Source organism: Rhinopithecus roxellana, chromosome 16, assembly GCF_007565055.1.
Source record: "Rhinopithecus roxellana isolate Shanxi Qingling chromosome 16, ASM756505v1, whole genome shotgun sequence".
NCBI classification, from domain to species: Eukaryota; Metazoa; Chordata; class Mammalia; order Primates; family Cercopithecidae; genus Rhinopithecus; species Rhinopithecus roxellana.
Genome location: NC_044564.1, coordinates 94,945,992 through 94,972,602, shown reverse-complemented (window position 1 = coordinate 94,972,602; position 26,611 = coordinate 94,945,992). Strand labels below are relative to the sequence as shown.

General features: G+C 49.4%; 1 protein-coding gene across 4 annotated transcripts in view; it reads right to left on the bottom strand.

Annotated features, from left to right (window-relative positions):
- The window catches only part of GSN (gelsolin), a 64,232-nt gene that overhangs the window by 15,863 nt on the left and 21,758 nt on the right, over nucleotides 1-26,611 (bottom strand). For 2 of the 4 annotated variants that reach the window (XM_010355367.1, XM_010355368.2), the window contains 5 exons: nucleotides 14,635-14,839; nucleotides 13,732-13,886; nucleotides 6,002-6,163; nucleotides 4,363-4,512; nucleotides 2,816-2,905 (listed from right to left, as the gene is read on the bottom strand). In XM_010355367.1, coding sequence (XP_010353669.1) covers nucleotides 2,816-2,905; nucleotides 4,363-4,512; nucleotides 6,002-6,163; nucleotides 13,732-13,886; nucleotides 14,635-14,830 — 753 coding nt within the window. In that variant the 5' untranslated portion in view covers nucleotides 14,831-14,839. Of the gene's footprint in view, nucleotides 1-2,815; nucleotides 2,906-4,362; nucleotides 4,513-6,001; nucleotides 6,164-13,731; nucleotides 13,887-14,634; nucleotides 14,840-16,644; nucleotides 16,716-16,765; nucleotides 16,980-26,611 lie in introns of those variants that run through there. The other 2 variants (XM_010355365.2, XM_010355366.1) reach the window with 2 other exon arrangements.

Sequence of the window (26,611 nt, the reverse complement as noted above, 5' to 3'; positions counted from 1 at the left end):
TGCTGACCTACACTCAGGTGTAACTGCACATGGGAAGGGAGGGCGGGATAAAATGAAGGAACATTTGGGAACTGGGTGGCAGAGGGGGAATTGCATAGTTTGCTGAACATGTATTCAACTTTACCATTTTAAAAAAAGGAGTATGCAAGGTGGATCCTTGATGAGCCAACATTGCCCTGTGGATACATATCTATGCTTACACGCAATTAGAACAGAAGGTGCTGTATATAGAAATGTTGCTGTGAAGCAATATTTGCAAAACACCCAAACTTCTGTATCTGTATTTGGAAAAAATAAAACAGGTTCTTGTTACTAAAAAAGAGAGAGAGAGAGAGACAGAGAGAGAGAGAGAAGAGGCCGGGTGCAGTGACACACACCTTTAATCCCAGCACTTTGGGAGGCCCAGGTGGGTGGATGGCTTGAACCCAGGAGTTCAAGACCAGCCTGGGCAACATGGCGAGATCCCGTCTCTACAAAAAATACAAAAAGTAGCAAGGCGTGGTGGCGCTTGCCTGTGGCCCCAGCTACTTGGGAGGCTGAAGTGGGAGGATCACCTGAGCCCAGGAGGTCGGGGCTGCAGTGAGTTGTGACTGCACCACTACACTCCAGCCTGGGTGACAGAGCCAGACTCTGTCTCGAAAATAAATAAGTAAATAAAAGAGAATAAAAGTAAAAAGAGCTAAATGCAACCTTCCTGGATTGGAACCTAGAATGAAAACCTGGGGAAATCTGGATAAAGTCTATAGTTTAGTTAATGGTATTGAAGCAACGTTAATTTCTTAGTTTTGATAAATGTACCTGGTTATGCTAAGATGCTAAGGAGAAGCTGAGTGAATGGTATATCGGAACTCTTTGTACTATCTTTACAATTTTTCCGTAAACTTAAAAATTATTCTAAAACAAAAAGTTCATTCAAGTTTAAAAAAAAAGTCTATCTTAAGAGTCGAAATTCAAAAGTTTAACAATATCCAGTTGGCAAGGCTCTGGGTAAACAGGCACAGTCTGACTCCTAACTCCAGAACCAGTACTTTCTTTTTTTATTTTATTTATTTATTTATTTGTTTATTTACTTATTTATTTTGAGATGGAGTCTTGCTCTTGTTGCCCACGCTGGAGTGCAATGGTGTGATCTCGGCTCACTGCAACCTCTGCTTCCCAGGTTCAAGTGATTCTCCTCCCTTAGGAGGAGAGCTAGGATTACGGGCGCCTGCCACCGTGCCTGGGTAATATTTTGTGTTTTTAGTAGAGATGGTGTTTCACCATGTTGTCCAGGCTGGTCTCAAACTCCTGACCTCACGTGATCCACCCACCTCGGCCTCCCAAAGTGCTGGGATTACAGGCATGAGCCACCACACCTGGCCCAGAACCAGTATTTTCAACCACTGACTCATTCTTCAGCCTGTGACCAGCAGTTCCTGGTCTAGGAACTTGCCTTAGTGCTATGCTATACTTAGCACAAGTGCACCAAGAGGGACTGTCTGCAATTGGAAAAGGTGGGAACATATTAGGATTTGCTTAAATTCTTACATTCATAAAATAGAATACTATACAGCTGTTATAAAGGGTCGTGTTGAGATTTATTATAGAAAGATATTCTCGACCATGTTGAGTGGAAAAAAGACCACAGAACAGCATGAACAGTTTGGATCCAGTTACATAAAATAGAAATGGCTGGGCGTGTTGGCTCAGGTCTGTAATCCCAGCACTTTGGGAGGCTGAGGTAAGGGTATCACATGAGCCCAGGAGTTCGAGACCAGCCTGGGCAACGTGGCGAAAACTTGTCTCTACAAAAAATATGAAAGTCAGTTGGGCATGGTGGGACCTATCTGTAGTCCCAGCTACTGAGGAGGCTGAGGCAAGAGATGGCTTGAGCCTGGTAGGCAGAGGTTGCAGTGAGCTGTGAGATGCCATTGCACTGCAGCCTGGGTGACAGAGCGAGACCCTGTCTCAAAATAAAAAAATAAGATGGAAATGGAAAAGTAATTAGGCACAGAAAGCTGTGGCTGGACAAAGATGTGTTCTCTGGTGAGGAGGAGAGGCTGATTTTTTAGCTGGGTATTGTCATTTTTGTAATTAAAACACATTTTAAAAATAATACTTTTTTTTAAACTAGTGAAATTGCATGGACTTTTGTTTTTATAATTCGAATACTGCTCATTTTTTTTTTTTTTTACAGTAAACATGTATTACTTCATAATCAGCAAAAAATAAATAATGTAGTAAGTAGTTTTTCTTTGGCAGTGGGGGAATCCACATCCCTATTTTGTTGTTTTACTGAAAATACTTGGGGCACAACATAAATATGATTGAGCCTTCTCCCAGAGCTCAGCCAAGAGAGTTCCTTCACTGGAGCTGAGCCTCAATTCAGTTGTGAAAATCACAAGAAAGAAATCATAAATAAAGTCATTATCTGTAACCCACACCCACAGCCTCCTCACATACACACCATTTCTGTAGTATCTCCCCAAGTATTTTCTAAGCTGTTTTCCTATCCATGTTCTCTGTGGACTCCCAGAAATCCCGCAAAGTCAACCATTCTGCTCTTCTTCCCACTTTACAGACTAGGAAACTGCGACTCAGAAAGACAGACCTCACGTGTGAGCGTGACACAGATGTGTCCGGAGTTGATCGCATGCTCTTAGCGCAGGAAAGCAAAGGAAGTACACGTGCGTCCACTGGAGATGTGAGAAAGCCGAGGCCCCCCGCCAAAGGGGTGCTTTGCTCAAGGTCCCACAGCAGTGGAGTGGGGAAGACCGAGTCTTCTACCTCCCTGTCCTGACCCCATGCCCAGGCGGACAGTGCATCTGGTGCTCACCTTGTAGAGCTTGGCCAGCTTGCGGTTGGCCGCATCCTCCTTGGCGGTGTCCTCGGTACCTGCAGGCAGAGCCGGCTTGGGGCCCAGCACCTGTAGGAGATAGAGAGATGGAGAGGAAGGGTGGCTGTGAGGGAGGGGCCAGGCTCCCGGGATAGCTCCCAGGCAGGCAGGGACCACAAGGGCATCCACTGTGACCCTCCCCATGGAGTCTGACCTCCTCCAGAGACATCCTGCGTCTGCTCACAAGTCCAGATCTGTCCATCAGAGGTCCCTTCCACCTTGTCCCCCTGACTCAGAAACTCCAGGAGAACACTCCTGCTCCTCTGCCTCCAGACAGCTATTCAGATATTTCGTCTACCGGCTAATTGTGATACTACAGCAATTGAACACCTTCTACTGCCTGCCTTTAAAAGATCTCACTTCATCCTCGCACCCAGGCCAGGAGGCACAGATTATCACTCTCATTTTACAGAAGAGGAATCTGAGGTCTAGAGAGACGAAATCACCTACTCACACAGCTATTAGGTGGCTAAGCCAGAATCTGAACCGCCATCCTTGTGGTTTCAGGGCCTATTTTCACTCCCACTGTCCCTCCCAAGCCATGGTTCGTGTCCAGGTCCCTTCCCATAATAATAATCACCCTTCTGCTCTCTCCAAAAGCTGGAATTGGATGCCCCCAGAGAAGCAGGAACCAAGTGGCATGGAGCAGAGCTCATGGTCTCCTCCTTTTCCTGGTGAATCCTGCCTCTATTGATATGTCCTCAAAGCACAATGGCTGGCAATCCCATCATGTGACTAAATGGGCCAAAAACTACCAGGAATAGTCAGAAGAGGAAAGAGGGGATTGGGGCTCAGCGGTCTCTTTCTGACCTTGTTCTAGCACCAAGTTGGCCCTCTGGGGATACTGAAAGACTGTCCTCCTTAGCTCTGCAAAGGACCTGGCCCTCCCCGCTGGAGAATGCGGTTCACGCTCCCAGCACAGCCTTGGGTTCCAGCCTCACCCCTCGGGGAGTCTGGGAGTTGTACAGGAAACTGATCTCCCTCACTCCCTAAAGTGATCAGGTTTGATGGAAAAAACAGCCTCAAAAGTGAGGCAGGGGCAGCATGCTGACTCATGCTTGTAATCCCAGCATTTTGGGAGGCTGAGGCAGGTGGATGGTATGAACCCAGAAGTTGGAGACCAGCCTGGGCAACATGGCAAGACCTCATCCCCACAAAAAATTCAAAAATTAGCCTGGCTTGGTAGCACTCGCCTGTGGTCTCAGCTACTCGGGAGGCTGAGGCAGGAGGATCACTTGAGCCCAGGAGGTCAAGGCTGCAGTGAGCTGTGATAGTACCCCTGCACTCCAGCCCAGGCAACAAAGAGTAAGACCCTGTCTCAAAAATTAAAAAAAAAAAAATTAAAATAAAAAAGCATTTTAAAAATAAAAAGGCGGTTTATAGCAGAATTTTTTTTTCCTCAAATTCACCTCAAATTGCCTACTGAACAGAAGAAAGTTGTGAGTAGCGTGTCCCCATACCCACCCCAATCCGCACCCCACAGGCACCTGAAGCATCGCCTCAGGCTCAGCGCCCTCCTCAGACACGTGCACTCGGGCCCGGCCACTCCGCTCATTGTCCCGGATGCCCTTGGACACCTGTGTGGCCTTCAGTCTTTCAAACCGGTTGCTGTTGGAACCGCACCACTGGTGGATGTCCTGGAAGACAGAGACCCAGGAAGTCAGTGCCCCGCCTTCCTATAAGCCCCGCCCAGTGACAAGGCTTGGGTAATGGGGAGTGTGGCGTGTGGTGTGCAGGCTCACCCTGTTCTAAGCTTGCCCACGTGCATTATTCACATACAATTAAGTGTGATCTGCATACACCAGGGGATGGGAGTGCATGAATTTTTTCACAGGTACAACTACGTCTAGAATGTGTGCAAAAATATTTGCCTGCTGAAGGGAATATAAATTGGTACAATCATTTTGGAAAACCACTTGGCCATAGCCACTAAAGCCGAATACACCTATCTCCTTAGGACCCAGAAACCTCCTTCTATGAATATACCTGACAGAAGTGCGTTCGTATGTCCACCAAAAGACTTGTGCAAGAATGTTCAGAGTAGCACTGCCTGTAATAGCCCCAAACCAGAAGCCACCGTTAAGTGCCCATCAACAATATAAAGGATACATAAATCGTGGTACACCCACACAACTGAATCTTCCACAGCAAGGAAAATGAACAATCTATAACTAAATGCAACAATAGGGATGTATCTCAGAAATGTAATGTTGAGCAAAAGGTAAGACATAAAAGAGCAAGGTTCCGTGTCTATAAAGTTCAGAAACAGGCAAAGTTCATCTATGCTGTTGAGAAAGTTCAGGATGATGGTTGCCCTTGGGGTGAAGGCACCAAAAGGGGGTAACAGGGGCCTTCTAGGGGCTGGTGAGGTTCTACTTCATGATCCAGTGTTATGTGGGTGTGTTTGCTTTGTGTAATCCATCAAGCTGTACACTCAGGATTCACACACTCTTCTGTGTGCCTATGATGCCTTCAATAAAAAGCTTACACTAAATCAGTGTGTGCTCATGTTTGCACGGACATTATATCACAGGTATATATGCATATGAGCTTTGGAGTAGAACGGCCGTGTCCATTTGCAGGTCTGCGCTCACAGGGACTTGTGAGACGAGTGTGTACAAAGCATCACAATTCTATAAGGTAGGCCTGGGTAAGGGCATCCCACACACATTGTCATAGATGACATGCATGTGCAACTACATGTATGACATACACATGAGGGACTTTAAGCAACATACCCGAGTATACATGTGTGGGCATTCATGATGGTGCACATGTGCACACCTGGTGGGCAAAAGTCTAGAGTGTTTGCCCATGACTGTTATGTATTTATAAGCATGTGAAAAAGGACACAAGATGTACGTATGAACACAAGGTGCCAGGAAGTCTATATGTCAATCAAAGTCCAAGTACGCACTATATCCACGGTGTGCACTTGAGTCTACATTTGTGGGAGTCTTTGCATACAGACATATCTGTACATGGGTCTCTCCGACTCATGAACAATGCTGGTCCCTGTGATTTGCCCATCTGTGTCTATGCATTTGTTCATGTGGATGTTCCCAAGTCCATGGTCAGGTCAGGAGTACCTCAGTGGCTCCTGGGAAAGGGGAAAGCAGGACTCACGTTGCCCAGGTCCAGGATGAAGCAGTCACCATCGTTGAAGCTCTCCCAGGACACAGGCACCTCAGTGGCACGGACCACACGCCTACCTCTGACCTGGAAGAGTCTCTGCACCACCACCTCGTTGGGTACCACGTGCTTGAATCCCGATGCCACACCTCCTTTCTGTGGGGCCAAAGAGACAGCGTTAGCCCAGGGCAGAAGGCCCAGGGAAGCTGATATGGAAGAAGGGGATAGAAATGAGGTGAAGGAAATTCTGGCTTGTGGACCAGTGGCTTTCCAGCAACACAGCAATTCTCAGTTAACTCAGGACTTTCATACCCATTATCTTGTTTAAGACTGGAACATTCTGATGCCCATTTCAGAGTAGGAAACTGAGGTTTAGGAAAGGAATAAAATTTGCCCAAGGCCACACAGCTAAGAAGTGAGAGATTCCCTGCCCACTGCATCTTTCTGCCACCCCTTTGAAACCCATACTCCACTAACAAGGACCCCTGTAGTCACTTTCTAAATCAAAAAACTGCAACAATTCCTTCCTCAAAACCAGCATTTCCCAAAGGCACACTAGTCCCTTAAGACATTCTGCAAGCAGAGTTCCACAGTCAAATAAGCATAGGAAATGCTTCTCACTCACCCTCTCTGACTGTTATACAATGCACATGTGCATAATAAAGGCTCTGTCAAATCCTATGGTGGATACACCTGCTTGCCTTTTGTTTTATACAGCATTTCCCTATCTTACTGAATCAAGAACTGCTTTTCTTTCTTACCCACTTTCTTTTTTCTTTCTTTCCTTTTTTCTTTCTTTCCTTCTTTCCCTCTTTCTTTCCTTTCCTTCCTTCCTTTCTCTCTTTCTCTCCTTTCTTCCTCTCTCTCTCTCTTCCTTCCTTTCAACAGGGTCTCACTCTGTCCAGGCTGGAGTGCACTGGTGTGATCACAGCTCACTGTAACCTCAAACTCCAGGACTTGAATGATCCTCCCATCTCAGCCTCTCCAGTGGTTAAGACTACAGGCATGAGCCACTGCACCCAGCTTATTTATTTTATTTTATTTCTATTGTAGACGTGGGGTCTCACTATGCTGCTTAAGCTGGTCTTGAACTCCTGGCCTCAAGCGATCTTTGGGTGCTGGGATTACAGGAGTGAGTCACTGAACCCAGCCCAAGAACCACTTTTCTTCACCATATCCTGCCTCCAGCTTGAGTATTCTGCAAAAGCCACTTTGAGAGGTACTAATCCAAACCTTTCTCATCCTTCAAGGCTCTTCTGGGAAGTCTTCCTGGATTGTTACAGCCCACGCCACCCTTCTGCTTTCCCCTACGGTACCGCAGCAACTCCCATCCAACGGTGCCTTCAGAGCAGCTGAGGGTAAGAGACAGGTGCCCCGCCACAGCAATGCTGGATGGCTTTTGGTAAGTCACCTGCCCTTTCCGAGCCCCAGGCCTCTCCTTTCTGAAGGGGAGACACAAGCTCCTGCTCCCTGACCCTCTGTAATCATTACTGCATCCCAGAGCGGGACATTCAGGAGAGCGTCCCTGCTGCAGTCACAGCTGCCTTCACTCAGGAGCAAGCCAAGGAAAGTCAGCTGGGCTTTCCTGTGAGCAGTCCCCAGCTCCGTGCCCCAGGGTTGTCAAATCAGAGTTGTAAAGGTCCTTCTACAGCACCCCACTTTACCCACGGTAAACTGACGTCCAGAGAAGTGAAGTGACTTACTCAAGGGCGCTCAGCAAGTGTGTGGCCAAGCCAAGGCTGGAAACCTAGTTTCCTCCTCCCAATCGGGTGCTCGTCTCCCTGCTCCACACATGGGGGTAGAAGCAGAGGGCTTCCACTCAGGCCAGCAATGCAGCCACCCCATCCAGGGCCCCTCAGTCCACTATGCTAAGTCTAATTCTAGCCACACAGACTCGAGGAGGGCAAGGGACAAAGGGAGTCCATGTATATTGGGCTCCTGCTGTGTCTTCCCGTAGTCAGCAATATATGTGTTTGTGAAATGATGATGCCCACTGTGCCAGGCATTCTTCACGCATCGCCTGCAAGGGAGGCATCATTGCTCCATTGCGCAGATGAGCACAATGGGGCCCACAGGTGATGGGACTTGCCCAAGGTTATACAGATGGTAGGTGGTGGAGCTAGAATTCAAACCCAGGCGTGTCTGAATCTGTAAGATTCACATTCTTCTCTCATTATCAAGTTTTCTTTTTATTTTCTTTTGAGACAGAGTCTCGCTCTGTCACCCAGGCTGGAGTGCAGTGGTGCAATCTCAATTCACTGCAGCCTCCGCCTCCTGGCTTCCAGCGATTCTTGTGCCTCAGCCTCCCGAGTAGCTGTGATTACAGATGTGCATCACCATGCCCAGCTAATTCTTGTATTTTTTGTAGAGACCAAGTTTCACCATGTTGGCCAGGCTGGTCTTGAACTCCTGGCCTCATGTGATCCTCCCGCCTCAGCCTCCCAAAGTGCTGGAATTACAGGCGTGAGTCACTGTGCCAGCCAATATCAGATTTTCTTAGAGCAAAGATCACTCAGTCATCCAGGATGGGATGCAGGAACAAGCCACTATTCAGAGCCCTCTTTCAAGTAATGGATGTTTTTGGGTTGCCAGTGGCTGGAGGACCCCCTGGTGTCCCTTCTTGGTCTCAGCTAAGGCCTTTCAAGAGTCCCTTGGGCCTAGCAGAGCAGCCAGTGCTCACAGAGCTGACAACATGTCTTTCCACCCTGCTTCCAGAGCCCCTCCAAGGGAGCTGTGGGTTGGCCACGCTATGACTGACCTCGGTGCGGAGCAAGGGGTAAGACTGTGACTTCTCCTGAATTTGCTGCCCAAAACTGGGAAGCAAGACAGTAACTTTTTCCATCATCAGGAAGGAGTGAGTTGGGACTCTGGGTTGAGGGACCAGGTCTGAGGGGGCCTGAGGGCTGGATGGCCATGAGGCCTGGGATTGGAGAGCCAGGCAGAGTGCAAAGGACATAGGTCAGGGCAATGCAGTGGGAGCGCAGAAAAACAGGAGGGTTCTGAGAGCGATGTAACCAAGACTGCCTGGAGCAAGTGAGGAAGAGCAGCCAGGGAAGAAAATGCAACAACCGGTGCTCACCTGCACTCAGCTGTGCTTACCTGTAACAACCACAGTGGCTGCCACTTACGGAGCTTTGCTAAAGCTGGGGCACCTGCTTTAAGTGCATGCAATGAAGTCCTGACAACAAGCCCTTGAGGCAGGAACTATTAATAATTATCCCACTTCAAAGGCGAGGAAACCAAGATTCAAAGAGATTAAGCATTGTGTCCAGAGCCCAGTGCTGGGCGGCAGTGCTAGGTTCTATCCCCAAGATCCCCCTGCCAGGGACCCAGCCTCATTCAGCTGTCAGCCTAGGAACTCCTGACCACGGGACTTCATTCAACTGGACATAATGAGAGAGTGGATGTCCAAACCTTTTCCAAAAGGTGCTAGAAGGACTCACTAACTGTTTCTATTGATTCCTCGGAGACAAGGAAACGGGAGGAAAGAAAAAAATTGAACCCCTCTAAATACTTTACTTGTTGAAGTATGCCTTTCATTTTTGTCATGAAAAGTTTTACCCTATTTTTTAAAAGGAAAAGGGTTGCTTTATGTCATAAATCTCAATTCTTAAAAATTCTCTGTAATTACTTATAAAATAATTCTTTTTTTTTGAGACAGAGTCTCGTTCTGTCACCCAGGCTGGAGTGCCGTGGCACAATCTTGGCTCACTGCAACCTCTGCCTCCCGGATTCAAGCGATTCTCCTGCCTCAGCCTCCTGAATAGCTGGGACTACACGCAGCTGCCACCACACCCTGCTAATTTTTGTATTTTTAGTAGAGACAGGATTTCACCATGTTGGCCAAGCTGGTCTCGAACTCCTGACCTCAAATGATCACCCATCTCGGCCTCCCTAAGTGTTGGGATTACAAGCGTGAGCCACCACACCCGGCCTTATAAAATAATTCTTGATGTTGAATTATTGCAGCCATGAGTTTCCTATTAACTCCTCTAATTTTACTGCTCTAGGAAATTAGAATTGGAAAGATTAATTAACAAAAATAAATTAAAGCAAGCTCTTAGAAGACATCAGCGGATCTACAAGGGCAGGGGAAAGAAGATTTTTGAAGTTGTTCCTGTTTTTGACTATAATCTTTAGCACTGATTGTTGCTTTCTATGGTCTAATCATTAGGTGGGCAAGATTGGCATCAAATTCTTTGAACAAAATTCTATAGGATAAATTGTTTTAAAAGCCACTTTCCAAATTAAAGTGATTACATATATATGTGTCTATCTATATACTTTCAGAGAGAAAGCAATTAGCCACTATATGCTATATATCTCCAAAGGTAGAATCATGTTGGGGGGGCTTTTATTTTCTAGAACCTATATTTCTGTAATGTTTGACATTTTACAATAAGCTTATATTACTCTTGTAGTAAGAAGAAAGGGGGAAAAAGCAAAGATTTACATGAAAACAAAAGTTAAACTGTTTCTAAAACAAAGAAAAATGAATTGATCAGGCTTGGTCCCCTCTACCTTCTAAACTCAGAGCTCTTTATCTAAGGAATAGGAGGGAGGGAGGACAGAAAGATTCCAGTGATTCTATGGGTTCCCAATTGTGTTCCTCAGGTCCAAGGGCTCCTAGGTCTCTGCACAGCAGATTCCATCTGAACAATGGGTTTCAAATAACCCAGCCCCAGGGGGTCTCCAGGGTTCAGTCCAAAAATGGCGGTCTGGAGAGAGGGAGGAAGAGGGGCGGGAATCAAGGGACTCTGAACTCTCTTGCAGGGCAGCGACCTACAGATTTGGGGGTCGTAGAACAAGAGGGCCAAGCCCCAAGTCAGCCCTTTCTAGTGGCTCGCTGTCCCCTCCCTGCCCCTTCTCACACTCCGAGGACAGAATTGGCTTAGAGGAACAGGCTTTCACAGGAACAAGTCTTGCGTAACAAGCCCTGCTCCTCAGGGATCTATAATTGATGAGGGCGCCAGGGCGAGAACCTTGGCCTGGACCTGCCAAGTGCGGGGGCAGCCTGAGGACTTGCAGAAGGTGGTAAACAGGATCAGCCCTGGGCCTCCCATTCGCACCAGGAGCCAGCGCCTTTCAGGATGGAAGCCCCAAATCTGGGCCCCAAGAACACCCTGGAACATCATCAAGAGTCAGGGAACCTGGCTATCCAAGTAGATCCCAGGCCTTATCCGAGCTAGGATCAAAGATCAGGGAGCCTTCAAATGTCTACTCTGAACCAGGTCTGTGCTAGGCCCTTCACACTTGGGTTTGCACCCTAATCCAATCACTTACTAGCTGTGTGACCTTGGACAAGTTGCTTAACATCTCTGTGTCTTAGTAGCCTCATTTATGAAATGGTGCTAACAGATACCCTACCTGTTAGGGTAAAATGAGTTAAATGAGTAAAGCACGCAGAAGAGTCCCTGACACACAGAAAGTAATAGATAAGTGTTCAATGATACGCACCTTTTACCAGCTGTGTGAACTTAGGCACATTAGTTTACTCCTCTGAGCCTCAGCTTCCTCATCTATGAAATGGGAGCATTACCATCCACCCTAAAGGCTATAGTGAGAATTAAATGAGATCTTGTAGTCAAGGCTTAATACACGGTGAGGGTTCTTATCATCCTTGTTTATTTCTAAAAATCCAGGGAGCCTATGAGCTGCTCTGCAACATTCTCTGACCTGGAAAATCATCCTTCCTGTGTATATGAGAACTCTCATATTTGTAACCATGTTAGACCGTCAGGTTATGCCCTAAGAAACGGTGACTAAGACAAGATAGATTAGCAAACACCTACTCATCTATCTCATCCCTGAACCCCTCTCAGAGCTGAGCACTCCCTGGGATCCCACCTGGAGGCAATGGATTGACTCTTCGTGAGCCTGCCAGTCTCCCCAACTCCTTGGGACACTCTCAAGGGCAGGGACCCACCTTCTTCACTTGGGCACCCTGGCACCCATCACGTGGCCTGGCAGAGGTAAGGGAACACAAGCCTGGTTTGAATGTAGCTTATGTGACCTCTTTGAGCCTCCAGTCTCATCTGTAAAATGGAATTGGAGTTCCTTACCTCCCAGGACAGTTGTGAGGCTGAAATGAGATAACCTACATTCCCGGTATCATGTCTGCCACAGTGTAGCAACAAGCCGGTGCTGCTGTTACTGAGGCTCAGTGAATATTTGTTGAATGAATGATGAATGGAGGATGAGTGATAACACCCACCCAAAGATACACGACTTGCCCAAAGTCTCACAGCAATCACAGGAGGTAGCCTTGCGACCTCAATCCCAATCTCTCTGATTCCTGGGCAAGTGCTCTTTCCACTTCCTGCTCCAGAAGTTGCAAAAAGACCTGGTCCTTCTCCAGCTCAGGGACCCGGCTCCCAAACTTCTTACCTCTCCTTCTGCAAGGTATCAAGGCCCCAGAAAGGACTGCAGGAAGAAGGCAGAGCTGGACAGCTTAGCAGGAGGAGTTCAGTGTAAAGGGAAACTGGCACACAGGGGGCTCCAGGGAATCCAACCCAGCCCTGCCCAGCCCTGGACTGTGGTTCCCAGGACACACCCTGCCCGTTGCTATCTGAGTCTCAATGACGCTTTCCCATCATTCAATCTCTTGTGCCTCACCAGGGCAGACAAGGTCACCCTCCATTGACACAGATGATGCTGAGGTCCAGAGAGGAACAGTGACTTCTCTAAGGTCACACAGCACATCAGCAGCACAGACAGGCTTGAACCCTACCCTAGGACCCTGGTCATTAGAGGTTTGTTGGTTTAGTGGAAAGAATGCTGAGAGTCAGAACGTCTGGGTTCTAGTCCTTGGTCTGGCACCAATTTGCTGTGTGACTCTAGGCCAATTGCTTAAGCCTTTCTGTGTCTCAGTTCCCCTTCTCCCCCAGTAAAATGAGATTTGGACTCTGACATTAAGGCCCACCTGGCTGTGAAAGCCTGTGATCCCCCTCTCTGTCCTGACCAAGGAAAACCCCAGCATTGTAAAACTACCGTGTTCCCAGAGCCCTTCCAGATGGCCAAGCCCCACGCAAGGCATTTCCCAGCCACCCCTACACCAAATCCTCTCCCAGCCCTGTAGGGCAGGTACAACTGGCTCTCAGGTAACCAGAGAGGAAAGGGAGGCTCAAGGAGGTCAAGTGGCTTGCAGGAAGTCACCAGCATATTAGGGTGCAGTCTCATGGAGCTCCCAGTTTGGCCTTGCTCTGCCCTACTTGGCTAGGAGCTTGGGAAAAGAGCTCTGTCTTGGTCCAGACTGCGAAGAGTTCAAGTTCAAAGGGGATTCTAGTAAACAGAAAGAGGGATGTGACTAACAATGCCCTATTAAATACCTAACACGGGGCCCTCTGTTCACAAGGCCCTAAGAATTAAGGGGTACCAGAACAGGACCAGGCCAAAGCCCCCTGGGGACTGCAAGAAGAACTAGCTTTCCACCTCTGGCCCACTCCTCACTGTTGGGGGCTAGGAAAACAACACTATGAACTTACGGGGAATTTTCTTCTCCCCATTTTAAGATAAGGAACCAGAGGCTCAGAAAGGCAGTGTGATTTGTCCAAGTTCACACAGCTAGAAAGAGGCCAGGATTTAAACACAACATTGGTTGACTCCAAAGCATGACCTCTGATCGGTCTGCCCACATCACAAGGCCGAAAGATAGATGGGCCTGAGTGAGCCCTGTTACTGGTGCATCTGTCCCGACTGCTCAAGCAAGGTGGGGCCCAACCCACCTTGTATTTCAGGCCAGACTTGAAGTAGCCTAGGAAGGTGGCCGACTCAAAGCCCTGGACCTCACGGTGCTGCACAGCCCGGCCGTTCAGGTAGTCATCCAGCTGCACGGTAAAGATGGCGGCCGCCCCGCTCTCATCCTGGCTGCACTCATTGCCTAGGGGACATCAGAATAGCATGAGTCTGGTTTCCCAGAAGTATCCCAGACCCCTGGGGAAGAGGAGGACGAGGAGGAGGAACCCCACCACTGCCCTGACTTAGCTGTAGAAGCTGAGAAAGCCCTTGCCTTCTGTGAGTCTCAGTTAACCCATCTGTATAATGGGACGATGGAACTCATTTTTCTCTAAGCATCCTCCCAGCTCTGTCACATTCCCCTACATTCATTCTCAGCCCTCCTGAGCGTAAACTCAGGACTGGGAGCATCAGCTCAATTCACAGATTAGGAAACTGAGGCTCAGCAAGGGGGCAGGACTTATAGCATCCCACAGCAGAGGTGTGGCAGGGACTCCAGGCTCCTAACTCAAGGGCAAACTGGGGAGTGCCTGGAGCTGGGCCAGGGAGGTTGTGGAGGGGCCGAGGGTCTCCAATTCACCCACAGTTCTGAGTGTCACAGTAAGGCGTTTAACCCTCATGACATTCCTGTGAGATAGTGCAGAGCTATCATCATGTCCACTCCACAGGGACATTGAGTGACTTGCCCAAGGGTAGAACATGAGTCAGGGGCAGAGTGGGGGTGTGAACTTGGCCAGGCTGGCTCTAGAGTCTAAGGGCCCGAACCACCAGTCAAGGGCCCGCCGCATACTAGGTGCACTCAATAATCAGTTCCCTTCCTAGGGACCATGACTCAAAGGTCTGCACTGTTCAGAACAGGCACTGGGGCAGGGGCTGGGCAGGGCCAGCCTCACCCAGCCAGTAGTGGAGGTCGTACTGCAGATTCCCGTTCCTCAGCTGCACTGTCTTCAAGATGACGTAAGCATCGCCCGTGAAGAAGTCTCCATAAAGGTTGGTGGGCACGGGCACCAGATCGAACTTCTCCACACGCCAGATCTGCAGGCCAGGCTCCTTCCCTGCCTTGAGGAACTCGGGGTGTTCCACCACCATGCTGTTGGGCTGGGAAGAGACAGGGCAGAGCCTAAGCAGGGGCAGGGTCCTGGCAGGGAAATGCCCCGGGCATGAGGGAGGGCGGTTTCCAGCACCAAGAGCATCTCACTTGAGCCTCCTGCTCTCCCCACGCCCCAGGGAAGTCTATCCCCTTCTGAGCACCCTGTCTCAACAAGTCAACAAACCGGGCAAGAGTTTTATGCTTCAAATCCTGTGCCCTGGCCAGCATCTGTCCCTCCTACTTAGCCCTGTTCGGCTTTTTCTGGTGATGGAGAATACAGAGGGCTCTACCTCCCTGCTCCCTTCTTTTCTTTTCCTTTTCTTTCTTTCTTTCTTTCTTTTTTTGGTGAGATAGAGCCTCGCACTGTCGCCTGGGCTGGAGTGCAATGGTGCAATCTCAACTCACTGCAACCTCTGTCTCCCGGGTTCAAGCAATTCTCCTGCCTCAGCCTCCTGAGTAGCTGGGATTACAGGCACGTGCTACTACGTCTGGCTAATTTTGTATTTTTAGTAGAGACGGGGTTTCGCCATGTTGGTCAGGCTGATCTAGAACTCCTTGACCTCAGGTGATCCACCTGCCTCGGCCTCCCAAAGTGTTGGGATTACAGGCGTGAGCCACCATGCCCGGCCTCCCTTCTTTTCTTATTGCCAATTGGATGTGATAACCGAGGCACAGAGAGGTGAAGGGACTCTGCCGGGGACCTCCAGCTAGGAAACAGCGTAGCAGGGGTTGCCCTGGGCTCCAAGATCACAAGCTCTGGGACTATGGGTAGACCCCTCAGATGGTAATAGTAAATCTAAGGGTCCCCAGGGCCTCAGCTTGCTCCCTTCCAGCATCTTCAATGGCTCTTACAACTAAAGGGCCCTCCGAGAGCTCATTACCCAACCCCAAACTGCAGATAGAGAAACTGAGGCTCAAAGAGGGGAAAGGACTGATCGAAGGTCACACAGCCTGTTTGCTTTTGCTCTTTGGAAGTGGAAAGATTTCCAGCATGGGCCTGGCAGACAGCAGGCGCTAGCTCTGTGCATGCTAAATGGGTACACTCGCAAACCGAGGTGAGCCCACCTGAGCCTCCTGGGATCCACGGGAGCCCCCTCTCCTCTCTGCACCCATCCCCATCATACCCCCAAGAAGGGTCCAAATGGCTGAGCCCAAGTGGCCTCCTGCGCTGTCTGCCTCCTCCCTCCTGCCCCGCAACACCCCACCCCCAAATTGCATTTCTTGTAAGAGAAGAGGATGCACCAGGGTCTGCAGGAGGCGGAGATGAGGTGGTTAAAAATGAGGAGGCTGTTAGACATGCACTGGGGCTGGGGCCGGGGCGGGCACAAGAGGGTTAGGCTGGGTCAAGGACAAAAATCAGCAGGCACAGGTCACCTCTGGCCGGAGAAGAGATCTGGTGAGAGTAAAAATCAGAGGGGAGAAGTCAGAGAAACCAGGCGGGGAGAAGAACTCAGGCAGAAGGGTGGAAAAACACGAAACCAGACAGGGCAGGGAAGACAGCAGAAAGGAGAGAAGAAATGATAGTAATGACCATAAGCAAACAGGTGAGGTCGTACAAGGAAGGAAATATTGGAGAGGGAGAGAGATCAAATGAGAACAAGGAATCGGAAATGGAAGAAGACATCAGAAGAGGGAAGGAGAGACGTGAGGCAGAGGGGAGAAGAAATCAGAGAAGGAAAAGGAGAAATCAGAAGGCAGGGGAAAAGAAATCCGGCCAAGGTGCGGTTAGCTTCCTGGGAGGGAACAGCCAGGGCCCCCAGGCTCCCACCCTCATCTGCGAGCCAGAGCCCCGGAAGCAGCAAGAGATACTTACAAAGCAACAAAACAGTTTTTCCATTCTAGACCTGAATTACTCCCCTTTTCCTAGCGCTGTATCTGCAAGAACTTACAATAGAGAGTTACTCCGGGAGCCCCGGGGCCCCCCGGGCACTCACCCGCGCCTCGGGCACCCGCCCCTGGGGCGCCCTCGCCTGGGACGCCCCTTGCGACGCAGTGGCCGCGCGGACGGGCAGCGACAACGCGCACAGCGCCAGGAACAGCGCGCAGGGTAGCGCGGGAGCGGGGCGTTCCGGAGCCATGGTGGCGACAGCGGCAGGGGACCCAGTCGGCAGCAGCGGCCTCGGGTCGCCGACCTTAAGTAGCCGCCCGCCCATCCCGCCCAAACGGGGGACCGCCCCGCAGGGAGGGCGTGGGGCGGGGGATCGGTCTCGGATCTTGGAGACATCTGGGTTCCCACCGGGATCGACCCGACAGGGCGCGGCAGCTCCTGCACCCCAGATCCGGGGCGGAGACCCAGCACTGGGCTTGGCATACAGCAGGCGCTAGCTCTGTGCACGCTAAATGGGCGCAGGTACGAACCGCGGTGAGCCCAGCTGAGCCTCCTGTGACCCACGCGAGCCCCCTCTCCTCTCCGCACTTAACATCTCCAGCAAAAAAATAACATGAACTAACAATTTTTGAAAGCTTTTCACCGACGCATCAGCACATCCTTTTCAGAGATGGTACAATTGCCAACCCATTTTACAGAGGGTAGAACAGTGCAGGGAAGCAACTTGCACACAGCTTGCAAATGGTGCTGCCTGGATTTGAACTCAGGCAGCAGTGGGCCTGGGCAGAACCCCCACCAGGCAGCATGCACTGCAGCAGGGCAGGGGACCCGGCTCCCGTGGGGAGGTAAAACCAGCAGGACTCAGCTGGGCAGACCGCTCAGCTCCTGGGATAGCCCCTCCTACTTTACCCAAGATGGCCTTTCTTTCCTTCTTTTTAAAAAGTGTTTGTGTTTTAAAAGTCTTATTTTGATCAAAATGTAAAGTCACATGTCTGTACACAGTTGTTTCCTCTCCCTCCCATTTACCTCTCCCCAGGGGCAAGCACTGCTATCTACCTCTTTTAGCTGATGGTTCAGGGTTTACCTTCATGTCTCTGAACAAGCCCTTGTTACTTCTTGAAGTTGTTTTGTTTGGTTTCCATTTTAGGTACTATTCATTGACTCCCCTGGCGGAAGACAGAGTTTGCTTTTCCTCCTCACTCCCAGGCTCCCTTCCCATCCCCATCCCTCCACCCTCCCACTAGAGTCACTGGGTTAGGGGAAGAGCTATCCAAACTGAAGGACTGCTTCCCACCTCCTCCAACCCCTCTCCTCCCTCCTAGCACTGCGCAGAATTCAACTGCTCCACCTCTAAGTTCTCTTTGTATCCCAGACCTCCTCTTCACCCTGCAGCCTGATGCAGTGACAGGAAAGAGGACTGGAGAGTTGGAGAGCTGGCTTTCATTCCCACCTCCACTGTGCATGTTTTCAATGTCTCATTCTTCTCATCTACTAAATGAGTACAGTAGTTGAGGATTAAATTGGTCTGAGGGTATGAAAATAGCCTGGCCAGCAGCTAGGTAAATGTGAGCTCTCCACCCCCTCCCCAGAAACTATGATCCTCCTTCCCAGCTCTTCCGGAAGTCCAGCCTCTATCTAATCAGGCTGAAGTTTGCCCTCTCCCACTCACAACTTGCTCCCACCTAAGGGGGGATGTGGTTCAGATAAAAGGCTAAAGGAACACAGAGAAGTCAGTTCAGGCTGGAGAGATTATAAGAAGGCTTTGTGGAGAAAGGGACTTGGGACCCAGGCCTTGAATGACAGGGAGGATGGAGATTAAGAAGAAAAGACATTCCAGGGGGAGGGGACATATAGGCAAAGGGCAGGCAAACATAACCATATCCAGTGAATTACCCGGGGTCCAGTAGGAAACACAGGCAGCAAGAGGAGAGGAGGCTGCAGAGGGCAGCAGGGGTCACCAAGGCCTGCGTGCCACACTGAAGAGTCTGAACTTGTCTCAGTGTCTGTGGGGGGCCCCAGAGGGATACCTGAGTTCTCGGAGCTCCAAGTCCAGGCCTGGGCCTGCCCAGCCTGCAGTGGGCCAGCTCTGGCCTAAATTCAGAGCGCTCTCCCTTCCCCCTAGCCATTTGGAGGATGATATTATTAAAAAAAATCCACAGCTCCCATAGGCTCTTAATGGAAGCGTAAACCAGTTTCACCTCTCTAGATAGCAATTTGTCCAAACTCAAAACACACAATGTAACAACAGTTTCACTTTCTACAGAATTACTTACCAACAAACACAAAGATATATGTGCAAGGATGTTCACTGAAGCATTGTTTGAAGAAAACTGGAAAGGACCCAAATGTCCTGGTTAAATAAATGATGGAGCCACCACACAATGGACACTATGCAGCTGTAAAAAAAGAACGAGCTACATCTGATTGTGCCTGGCACATAGTAGGCACTCAGTAAACACAGGGAGATCTCCAAGTGCAGAAAGCAATTGCACAATAATGGCTATAGTATAGCTCCTCTTCCCCTTTTTACAATGGTGCCTGTTTTTGCATACACCCTTAAAAAATCAGAGAGTAAGCACCAAACTGTTAAGGCCATTTGCTGGAAAGGGAAGATGGAGAATTTCATCCTCAAACATTGCTGTGGCTGCCTGAGGCTGGAGGAAGTGCCTAGATCACTGCAGTTGGCATGAGGGAACTTTTCAGGGTGATAAAAATATTCTAACACTGGATTATGGTGAAGATTATACAACCAATTAAATCTACTAAAATTCATAGAACTATATGTATACTTAGTGAGTGAATCATTATGATATGTAAATTATACCTCAATATACTAGCTGAAAAAATTGTAAAAAGCATTGCTGTAGCGTTTGAAACTTTACAAGTATATATCCAATATAGTTTTATTCTTTTATAGAACACAAATCCCTTTGTTTTATAAGAAACAATCGCTTTTAAAATATGCTTACAGTGATGCCTGCTTATTAGACAGTTTGGAAAATTCAAACAAGTAGGAAGAAATTTTCTTAGCCGCCCAGCCCCCAGACTGAACCTGGGCCAGCAACTGCCCAGCTGAGTGGCCCCTTCCGGAGCAGTGTGACTCTGACCTGCATAGTTGGTGATTAATAGGGGAGCTGCTGTGGCTTGACCTTGGCCCCAGAGGCCACTGACCATCAGCCCAACGACCACGTTAATGATCACGAAGGGCCTGCAGCTTTGCCCACCATATAGCACTGGAGCCCAGGCCCTTGGCACGGGAGAGCTGGTGAACAGACCCCACCCTTGCCCTCTGGGAGCCCTCACTACAGACCCTGGAGCTCTTGCTACAGGGCACTGATGAGTGGAGACCATGGTGGGAGCAACACTGTCTTACTCTGCTTCCAGCCTGGAAGAAGATGTATGAGTTCAAGGGAATGGGGGAATTCAGGTACAAAAGAGGGGCCCCTAGGTGGAAAGGAAGAGGCCCCAGTGCTAGGGCTGGCTCTGCCACTGACTTCCTGGGTGACTTTGGGCAAGTCACTGTACCTTTCTGGGCTTCAGTGTCTTCATATGCAAAATACAGGGTAGGGCCTGATGCTCTGACTCTAAGCCTCTTTCCTAGTCCCAGCACTCCCAGATACTGGTTGTATAACCAAATCCAGGACCTACAAGTCTCTGAGCTTCAGGGACACATTGGACCAGGTCACCTCTACAGGCCCTTCTGGATCAGACAGTCCACGGCCCCTGACTTGAGGAAGGAGGCACTGCAGTCACTGATAGCAGCATGCCACCTCACCTCTGGGCCCAGCCTGGGAAACTGAGACTCAGGGAGGTTCAAGTCACTCAACTAGAAAGAGGTGTTGCCGAGATACAAACACAAGTCTGACTGGCTTCACAGCCCAGGCTCTGTGTGCGGAGACCAAGCAGGAGCTCCTAGCACCACCTGGCCCGGGCAGGGAGCAGCAGCGCCCTTTCCAGGTGACAGGCTATATCAATCAAGCCCGAGTCAAACCTGGCAGCCAGGAGTCTCCGGGGCAGCTGCTGTCCCCACGACACTTCCCAGGCCAGGGCAGGAGATGATACCGGGAAAGCCCTCTACCTTTCACACACCTGATGTGAGTGCCCAGGCCAAAGGCCTGGAAGATCCCCAGGCTGTGGCCACTTAGTGCGGGACTGGTTGTGGCACCTGCACTCTGAGCCACATGGCACTCAGGTCTGGCATGGTTTCTTTGATTTGGAGGCAGTCCTTCTGCTACCAACTCAGTACATGAGCACGTCCTGGTCTCTGCGCTTCTCTGCACCTCGGAGATCTCCTTGACCTCCGATCTCAGCTGTTCCCGGGTCCACCTCCAGGCACACAGTAAGCAGATTATCTGTGTCTGCCACAGGATGGGGGCTGTAATGCCCATGTCCCCCTGGGGTCTCTCCCCTGTAGTTGACCCAGGACCTCCACAACACAACCAGCTCTGGGCCCTCCTTCCCTCTGTAACCTTGTGGGACTCCCAGGACAGCTACCAGAGACCAGAGGAGGTGGCCTCCCCCGCCTCTTCCACAGTGTACAAAAAGGCCTTGGCTGGGCCTGGAAGACACCACCCTGTTCTTTTCTCTTTACTCCAAACACTGTTGTTCTTGATTTTCCAGGCAGCCAGGCACTCATGGAAAGCCCTCTCTTGGAGTCTATTTGCTTTTTGGCTCACTGCTGTTCTCTTGGTCCTCCCAGGAGCACCCTCCCTTCCGGCCAGGGATTTTGCTAATTGGGACAATGGTCAGTAAACAAGAGAAGCCAGTTATGAAACCCAGTGAAACTGGACAGGGCCTGGACAAGTTCTGGCAAGCTCTGTGGACAGGTTTTCGAATCTGGACTCAGCTCCTGTAATCAAGACCTCAGTTTCCCCATCTATAAAAGGGGGAGAATGGTACCTAGAGCATGGAGCAGTGAGGAAGCCCAGGATGTGACGCACAGGAGCTCCCCAAAAGTAAGCACTCTTCTTTCTGAGCAGCCTGGTTTCTGTACAGAGGCCTGCCTTCAGTATGTGATGGTGCGGGAGAAAGGTTACAGATTACACAGTGAGACGCTAGAGTTCAGGTCTGGGCTGTGTAAGGTGGAGCAAGTTACCTTCCCTCTCTGAGCCTCAGATCACTCATCTGTAAACAGCGACAGTGACGCCCAGTTGCAGGACTTTTGGGGGAACAGGAGTGAGACTGCTGGAGTATGTTGTTCAGAGCAGGACTTATTAGCAGCAGTGGTCATTAGTCTGTCTTCTCTTTTGTAGATGATCACACCAAGAACAAGAGGGTGACTTTTCAGGGTCACAAAGCCAAACAAGTGCCTGGCAGAGTAGATCTAGAACTCAGCTCTCTCAAAAACCAGGCCAGAACTGAGGCCTGGGTCTCCATGACACAGCAGTGCTCCCCGTCGGGGCTGGCTTTTTTTTTTTCCCTCCCTCCCTTCCTTCCCCTCCCTCCCTCCCTCCCTTCCTTCCCCTCCCTCCCTCCCTCCCTCCCTCCCTTCCTTCCTTCCCCTCCCTCCCTCCCTCCCTCCCTTCCTTCCCTCCCCTCTCTCTCTCACTTTCTGTCTTTCTTTCTTCAGATGGAGTCTCACTCTGTCACCCAGGCTGCAGGATGGCCAAATCCATCCTGGGAGTGGACAGCTGCTGGGGAGGTGGCCAGCGGGGCTTGGCTGAAGCCAACTCCAGGAGACCAACTGTCTCAGGGACCAAAGCCATGGCCCTTTCCCAGCTTCCAGAGCCAACCCCACCTAGTGCTGGGACAGGGCTGGACATCTGGAGGGGCCTGGCCCTGCCTCTCCCTGACCCCATGCCCTGGAAGCAGCCAGATTTGGCCATGGGTATGAGCTCTGGGCCCTTCTTGCTAGGACCCACTTCAGCAGTCTGTCTCCCCTGCTCTCGGGGAGCAAATGGCCCTGAGAGGTGTGGTGGCTTAGTAGCCAGGGCTGCAAATAACTATGTCCTGGCCCCTTCAGCACCCCACCACCCACCCCTGGGAAGCCCAGACACAAACGCAAATCTGCAGCAAGACAGGGAGGCCTGGCTGCAGATGCTGGGACCATGGAACCAGCAGAAGACTTTGGAGAGACACAGACTCTGCAGAGCTGCAGGGGAAGGCAGGGTCTACAATGCCCCAGCTGGAGTCAGAATGAGCAGGAGAAGCCACAGGAGGCAGCTTCCTGCTCTGCAGTGGAAGGACTTTCCAAGAGGGAGAAAAACAAAGAGAGCAACCTTCTGTGTGTGACTGTGGAAAGAGCTCCCACCAGAAATGCCTGCGTTTAAGTCCCTGGTCTATCACTTATTAGCAGTGTGGCTTTGAGCAAGTCGCTCTGGCTCTCTGAGCCTCAGTTTCCTCATCTATAAAACAGGGATTACAATACCTTTTTCTGAGGGTAGTTGTGTGAATTTAATAAGGTAAAGAACATTTGGGGCTTAGCACAGCGCTTGGTACAGAGTAAGCACATATAAAGGAGGCTGCTTTTATTGTTAATGGAGAGACTTGGATAAGTTTCTATCTCTCTGAGCCTCAGTTTCCTTATGTGTAAGATAGGGTTAAAAATGCCTTACTTCTTTTTTTTTTTTTTTTTTTTTTTTTTTTTTAAGATGGGGTCTTACTCTGTCGCCCAGGCTGGAATGCAGGGGCGTGATCTAGGCTCACTGCAACGTCTACCTCCCAAGTTCAAGTGATTTCCAGCTAATTTTTGTATTTTTAGTAGAGGCAAGGTTTTACCATGTTGGCCAGGCTGGTCTCGAATTCCTAACCTCAAGTGATCGGCCTGCCTTGGACTCCCAAAGTGCTAGGATTACAGGTGTGAACCACCACACCCGGCCTATTAAATGGCAAACTTTATGTTGTGTGTATATCAACACAGTTTAAAAACAAACAAACAAAAAAAATGGAAAGACAAATGCTGGTTTCCTTTCCCTTTTCCAGATAGATAATGAGCTGCCCAGTGGTGATGTGGTTGAGAGGACGCAGGTGGCAAGAAAATCGGCCCATGTCTGAGAACCCTTCAGGCCCTGGGACTCAAGAATGCTAAAAGACACACGGCGAAAAGCAAACAAATTTGTGCATCTGGCCAGGGTCCCCTCCTGCCTGCCTAGGGATCAGATTCATCCTTCACTGGGATCTACCAGGAATGCTGGAAGCTTCCCCAGGCCAACCACCTTCCTGATGGGGACAATGAATGATGCAGGACATCAGATGATGGCACCACATCCCTCCTCCTGATGGCTCCAAACAAAGCCCTTCTCTCTCCCCAAGCCTCCCATATCAACTACGGCCAAGATTTCCTCCTTGCCGGGCTCTGGCAAGATGTGTGAGCCCATTGTCTGGATGTGGAAAATCGGGGTCAAAGTGCCTTTCTTGAAGGCTAGTTGAGAGGATTAAATGAGACCATAAATGTGAGGGATCCAAGGACCATGCCCTGCAAAGGCACCCTGCAGGGAGAACTCCCTGAGAAAGACAAAAGGGGGCAGGTGCAGGGAAGAGGGAAAAGACAACGGGATCCAGGAGTGCCTGCAGAGTCTCTGTGGGCCGGAGATACCAAAAATGACCAACAGGGTGAGGACGAGTGACCTTCCAACCTAAGGAGTCTGAGGCAATGTACAGGGACGAATCTGGACAGAGCCCAAATCCCCACCACCAGGGAACTTGTGCCAGTGGCACCTTCTGTGGCATTGCAATTTCCTCCTCTGTAAAACAGGGTGAAGATTCCAACCTGGTGGGGTGTCTGGTAGGACTGAAGGAGCCCCTGGCACTGTGCTTGGCACACAGCAGGTATTCAGCAAGCATAACTAGTCCAAAGACAACCCCCAGCATGTGTCCAGACCCTATACACACATATAGCTCACTGGCCCCTATACCTGCCCTACACCTACCTCATGCCCACCCCTCTACCTCTGTGTCTTTGCATCCAAAGCAAGGGAGACAGGGAAGGTTCCAAACAAGGCTGGTACCAGGGATGGCAATGCATCTCAGGAGAGGGCCTCAAGCCAACATCTACTGAGCCAGCCTTGTTACCCAATCCCCTCCATGAGACTCCTTATGACACCCCCTCCCCTCCTCTCTGACTTCGCCTGTTCTGCCCACCCAAGAGAACAAGGGCTCTTGGCTGAGCATGGTGGCTCATGCCTGTAATCCCAGAACTTTGGGAGGCCAAGGCAGGAGGATGGCTTATACCCAGTGGTTTGAGAACAGCCTGGGAAACAGAGTGAGACCCTGTCTCTACCAAAAATTTAAAAATTAGCCAGGCATGATGGCATACACCAGCAGTCCTAGCTACTAGGGAGGCTGAGGTGGGAGGATCACTTGAACCTGGGAGGTCGAGGCTACAGTAAGTTATGATTGTGCCACTGCACTCCAGCCTGGGCGACAGAGCAAGACTCCATCTCAAAAAAAAAAAAAAAAAAAAACTCCAGTGGGGAAATATATCAGAGAATAGCTGTTCCTCCCTATCCACGGGGGATCAGTTGGTTCCAGGACCTCCCTCAGATACCAAAATCTGCAGATGCTGCACACCAATATATAAAATGGCATAGGATTTTATATATTGGTGTATTTTATATACAGTATTTGCACACAACCTACATATATCCTCCCATGTATTATACTTTAATCTCTCTAGATTACTTATAAAACCTAATACAATGTAATTGCTATTTACATAGTTGTTATACTGTAGTTGTTACATAAAAATACAAATGTAAATTTCTATGTCACAATAAACTATGTAAATAGTTGTTACACTGTAATGTTTTTAAAATTTGTATTTTTTTACTGTTGTTTATTATTTTTTACTTTTTTTAAAAAAAATTTCTGATCTGTGGTTGGCTGAATCCACGAATGAGGATACAGAGGGCACAAGGTAGCAGATATGTGGAATGAACAAGTCTGGAGAGCTCGTGCCTATAGTCCCAGCACTTTGGGAGGCTGAGGAGGGACCATTGCTTGGGCCCCAGAGTTCAAGACCAACCTGGGCAACATAGTGAGACCCTGTCTCTATATATATTAAAAATAACAAAGATAAAAATTTCAAAATAAAAAAGAGCACTAACGTGCAACACAAGGACTACAGGGAATAAGTTGTACTGTATTTTGGGATTCATGCTAAATGAGCAGATTTTATTAGGTCAGTGCAAAAATAATTATGGTTTTTGTCATTGAAAGTAATGGCAAAAATCGCAATTACTTCTATGCCAACAGAGATGGGTATGTTCATTTTCTTCACTATAGTAACCTTTTTACTATGTATATGTATTCCATAACATCATGTTATATACCTTAAGTATATATAATAACTTGTATTTTTTAAAAAAGAGAAACTCCAAATAGCATGATTTAGAGATTCTTCACAATTTATCTAAAACTTTTGACTACAATAGAACCATCAGAGATACAAAGATATTTTTATGGCTACTCATCCTTTTAACTCTAATAGGTTTCATTTAAAGTACTTTCCCCTCCTTTAACCCAAACAGAGGTATAGTACTGGAATGCTTTTCTTCCTTCTCCAGCTTACAGGACAATCATAGCCAACTGGAAGATTTAAACAAGATCCAGCACCTAAAATACAGTCCCTGGCATGAAGTTGGGCTCTCATGTGGGTGCTGCCTTCTGTGCCTGGGTGTGCTTTAGGCCTCACCTCTCTCCAGGCACCTGCCCAATCACCAGCACTGTCCTCCAAGTCCCTGTCCATGTGGGAGCTTCTAGAACCCTCTGGGATACCCTTGGAGGCAGGACGCAACCACAGTCATCCCACCAAGACAGTACATAAAGGCTGAGACCAGAGCAGAGACCAAGCTCACCTCCTCCCCACTTTACACCTACTTCTCACTCCCACACTCCAGCCACTGTCCTGGTTTGGTGTCCTCATCTTTTCCCTGGGATCATGACATCAGCTCCCTCACTCCCTTAAACTCTCCCTGCACTGGGCCCATCACCCATACAGATTGCATCATCCCTT